The sequence below is a fragment of the Montipora foliosa genome, chromosome 13 (assembly GCF_036669935.1).
Source record: "Montipora foliosa isolate CH-2021 chromosome 13, ASM3666993v2, whole genome shotgun sequence".
NCBI classification, from domain to species: Eukaryota; Metazoa; Cnidaria; class Anthozoa; order Scleractinia; family Acroporidae; genus Montipora; species Montipora foliosa.
The window spans coordinates 42,611,150-42,616,149 of NC_090881.1; the positions used below are offsets into that span (position 1 = coordinate 42,611,150).

At 42.3% G+C, this 5,000-nt stretch overlaps 1 protein-coding gene across 4 annotated transcripts in view; it reads left to right on the forward strand.

Moving 5' to 3' along the window:
* LOC137982394 (protein kinase C-binding protein NELL2-like) overlaps window positions 1–5,000 on the forward strand; it is a 46,003-nt gene that overhangs the window by 29,158 nt on the left and 11,845 nt on the right. For all 4 annotated transcript variants that reach the window (XM_068829512.1, XM_068829513.1, XM_068829511.1 and 1 more), the window contains exon 3: window positions 1,055–1,169. In XM_068829512.1, the coding sequence (XP_068685613.1) occupies window positions 1,055–1,169 (115 nt within the window). The remainder of the gene's footprint in view (window positions 1–1,054; window positions 1,170–5,000) is intronic.

A 5,000-nucleotide genomic window follows, 5' to 3' on the forward strand; every position in this document is an offset into this window, starting at 1 on the left:
AACATACCATTACATTTAGAGTTATTACTTGGGTTCTTGGAGGTGGAATTGAATTACCTATCAACAATGTGTGTATTACATTTACGGGAGCAAGAAACACAAAGTGCAAGTGAGGAAAGGAATTCGCAAGACTCAGATGTCATTGTAGGGAGGCTACAAAAAAATCTGTGCGCATGCAAAAGTGCCGGATTTTAGCTAGCTCCTTGCTCCGTTACTCCAAAACATTGTCATTGGACAGTTGTGTTGGAAATGAGCAGTCGAACAGAACTCAAAGTTGTATTATATATTCAAGAACATTTGTTTCTTTCTATAGTATCATTATAATTAAGGTTATAAACTCCACAGCCACTTGTTTATGCCTATAACTTTTTTTTTTTGTAAAGAAACGCAACAGGAACGCACTTATACAATAGATGGGCCTATATTTGGGGAGGGAGGGGGGAGATTATATCCGGAATAATATTTCTTTTAGCAGATAGATGGGCTTATATCCAGGGGGATTGTAATCGGGGGGGCTTTAACGTGGGATTTACGGTCTAATCTTTTTCGTATTGATGTTGGCCAACGTCTTTTGTTGAGGCCCCGTTGCCTATGCGGTTAGAGTGAGGGACTTGATGAAATATAGGGGATTGCTATGACTGTCGGTTGAAGTAAATATGGGTTATTACTGTATTCACTCCTCGGCTACGCCAGACCTTTAGCGGTCAGTGTATAGTGCAAACTAATTTAAGGGGAAATGCAGGCTGACGATAAAAGGACTCAGGAAAAAACAAAAACAAAAACCAATAACTAAGGCAAATATTTGTCTTAACCTGGACTAAACATGGTTTTCAGAGTAATAAGTCATAAGGTTTGAGTTGGTAAAGGGTAAGCGTTGTTTCAGCCTGAAGTATACAGTTTTTCCATATTTATTCCTTGTCCGCTGTGTAACAACTACACGTCCATAACCCAGAAATGCGCCCCAGTTAAGTATTCATTTACATTTATACTCAGCTAAATAAGATCACACGCATAAATGGAATGTTGTAACCTTTTTTTTCTTTCTTTTTTCCAGAACGCTTGCGATGAACCTCGCTGTAAAAACGGAGGCACCTGCCAATCTGGATTTACAGACAAAGGTTATCGTTGCATGTGCCCGCTCGGTTTTACCTTGGCTCATTGTGGACAAGGTATTAAATAGCTTAAGTCTTCCAAATTGCAATTCCAACTTCAACCGTGAAATGGACTTATCAACTGAGTAGCTGTTCTTAATTGAACACCGCAAAGCCGGAAATTTGGAATTTGCGCCCTTCGTCAAAGAGAATTCGGGAATTATGGGTTGTAAGCATTTTATATAGTGAATGATGGAACGACGCCATTGGTAGGGAAATAGCAACGTGGATAACGAGAATTAATTAGTTGAAAGAAAAGCGTTCGTTAAATCTGTGGGGAGAGAGGGAGCAAATTACAAAATTTCGGCATTCTGACTAAACTAACACGAGACTTCAATGTGAAAATAGTTTATTGTGGGCATGTCAGTCAGTCTGCTGAACAAAATGACCTCCGTTTACCTGAATTGGTTACAAACTGGACATCGGATAACACCGCCCGTGAAAACAGACAAAATATACTGCATTAATGTAGTAATAAACTAAGCAGCATTGCCGTGCCAGATACGAAAAACCACTAAAGACCACCTTTTACAAGTGGTCAAAATTATGTGGAAACGTATTCCTCATCTAATGCAACCGCACCTGACCCCGATGAAAGGGTTTACTACTATACATAAGGAAAAATAAGCAGACAGCGCAGTTCAAAAGTTAAGCATAAAGTTAAAGCATCAGCGACTGACAAACGTAGATTGACGAAAAACTCCCGCCAAACTCCTAAATAGTCCTAACCTATTCCAGAGCCACCTACGGTCCTCTACGTCGTGCCGTCAGAATATTCAATTTCTGACTAACTCGTTCCCATGTCACGCCACCGTCAGAAATTACACATTCTGACTGTACTACCAAGAGACTTCAATGTGAAAATAGTTTATTGTGGGCACGTCAGTCAGTCTGCTGAACAAAATGACCTAATAGAGCCAAAGAAAGGGAAAAACGAAACTTAAGGTAAGTAATCAAATACCCAACATTCTGGAATTCAAACCGACAACCTAGAATCCAAACTATCGTCTACGTAACCATTTTTGCAGAAACGGTTTTCCACCTGCAGTGGCGCTGAAAAAGCCTATCTTGCACGCCTGCATTGGCCGCACCCGAAGCACCACCGGCCCTTAAGGAATAAGTGCCAAACTGAGAAACGTCTAGGACAATAACTTTGAAACTACGCTTAAAGTAATCACGAATGCTAGAGTAACTTATTGGCTTATTAACAGAAACAAGCTTATGACCTGCCCTGCACTTAGAAAGAGGCCTAAAAATGTAATGACTTGAGTCTATAGGGTAACGCTCTACTTCAGTTAAATGGCGTCTCAAAATGTTAACAGGACAGGTATCAACAATCGCGCCACTAGCTATGACAACCTCACTTCCTTTCCTCAATTGATCCGTCTTGATGCTAGTAACATCAATAGCTACATAACCTCTCCGAAAACGAACGTCTCCATACTTAATATGAAGAACCTCATTAATCCTGAAAATTCCCGCAAAGGCAAGTACAAAAATACACACGTTCTTTAATTCAAGAAGGTTGGACAAATTAGAAGCACTAACTAAAGACCCAAACACATAAGCCGTCACAGCTTGCTTTCTGTTAACCATGCAAGCCCATTCAACTTCTTGCCTGCTTTACTTATGTCGTGAATATGGGAATGTCGACGGGGGAGGGCCAACCCGCCAAATTAGCGCCCACTGAATGGCATAAATAGCCGAGTCCACAAAAGAGTGTGACTGCGTAGAATCTAACAGATGCTGGAGATACAAAGCTACATGTTCCGTCTTCGCAGGAAAGTCCTCAATCTCCCCTTTGGCAGCGGCAAACTCCTTCCTTCTAGCAGACGCCCTCCTGTAAGAGTCGATAGTTCCAGGCGCCTTGGAAACCAGGACTGTTGACGGTAGCTTGTACGCCAATTCCTGAAGAGAAGGATCCCGACAGCTACTAAGGGAGGACCAGACTCCAGAGCTAAAAACATCTAAAAGAAAAATGAACAAAAAGAGAAACAAAGAAGAGAATAGCAATAAATAAATTAATAAACAAACAAACATGTACGACGAAACGAACCAAAAATTCCGCGGGCGGAAACAAGCGTTGAAAAAAAAAAAAAACTGCCACCTTGGGTTCACGGCTGAAACGCATACACTGAGACAACCCGCCGAGGGCTCTCAAATTCACTGCAAACACTCAGTGGAATACCGGGTACCCGCCGAGGGCTTCTCACATTAATTAACTGCAAACACTGAGACTATCCGCAGAAGGACAACCCGCCAAGGGCTCTCAAATTCAGTGCAAACACCCTGTGAAACACCCGCCGGGGTCTCTGAAAATAACTGCATACTAGCATTGAGGCCACCCGCTTAGGGCTCCCAGGATAACTGCTAACACTGAGATTACCCTCCGAGGGATCTCAAATTAACTGCGAACATAGAACTTTCCGCCAAGGACTGCCACTAGAAACACCGAGATAACGCACCGAGGCCTCCCAAATAAAACCAAAAACTGGTGCGAGACTAGATACCGATAAACAATAAAACGAGTAAGAAAACACAAATAAAACTCAAACAGTCGAAAATCGGAAGAAGAAAAACTAGATTATAAATTTGTCGGCCAAAAACGCATCTCTAGGACCGGCAAACAGAACACCAACCCTGTGGTACGGTATAACAACCCCGCAGAAAAGAGCGGCCGTTACCAGCAAAATCAAGTCGTAGCGCGACACAAGACGATTTAAACGCTTTGGCACCAAACAACTTATTCTTCGCTCTACCCTTCACGAAGAGGTCCGGTCTGGCCGGAAGATACAACCAATCTGCCTCAAAGGAGTTAAAATGAATGCCATCGCTGCATAATAACGGCCAGAAATAAGAAGATTTCCACATGGGCAAAATGAGAGTACCAACTGCTTTGGATTCATGCATATGGGACAAGAGTCTTCCAATTAAACTAATAGGCGGAACCAACCAATTGTTCTCTGAAGACCAATCTTAGGTAAAGGCATCCACAGCCTCAATCCCCAACTGCAAAAATCTAGAATTGAACTTCGACAACTTCGCGTTGTAACTGGAAGCGAATCTATGGATCGAATGCGGACCCCTGGGCTGTTTACGCTGCTTAAACACATCGTCATGCACGGAGTAATCATCGAAATCAATTACTTTACTGAAAAAATCGGCCTGAGCATTCTGACGGCGAGATAACGAAATAAGATCTAATTGAATTTGACGCTGAGAGGTAAAAAGGAAAACACTCAAGGCCAAATCCTGTAACTCCTTAACCATGCTACCGACTTGGATTATCCGCACAGCGTTCTGACTATCAGTATACCAACGAACCCTTTGTTTGGACAGGCGAGTACCAAAAGCTTCAATCGAAAACTTTATTGCAGCTAACTCCCACCAAGTAGAGGACTTCTCAGACTCGTCCAAAGACCAATTTCTCTGAAAAACTAACTCAGTGCCTTGGATAAAAGCCGCACAACCGTTGTCGGAAGCATCCGAAAAAATGACTACCGAGGGAACAAAAGGAATTGGCCAAAACAAAGCACCGTTCAGTGCTTTCAAATTGTCTCTCCAAAATAAAAGTTCGTTCTTGCCCTGCTCGTGGACAATACCGACGAATTCCAGGAATGCCGAGAATTAACAATAAAATGCAAATATCTGGTCATAATTTGAGTAACTGTACGACAGCTAGGAGACAATGAAAGAATTTAACCGACAATGGAGGCAATTCTCTCAACGTGAACAAAGCGAGACTCCTCCAAAGCGACACGAATATCAACAAGCTCGGATAAAAGCTTTCCAATTCCACTATCGGTTGCGCAAATGAGCCCCGAATAAGTGTCAATAGTGTATCCGGTC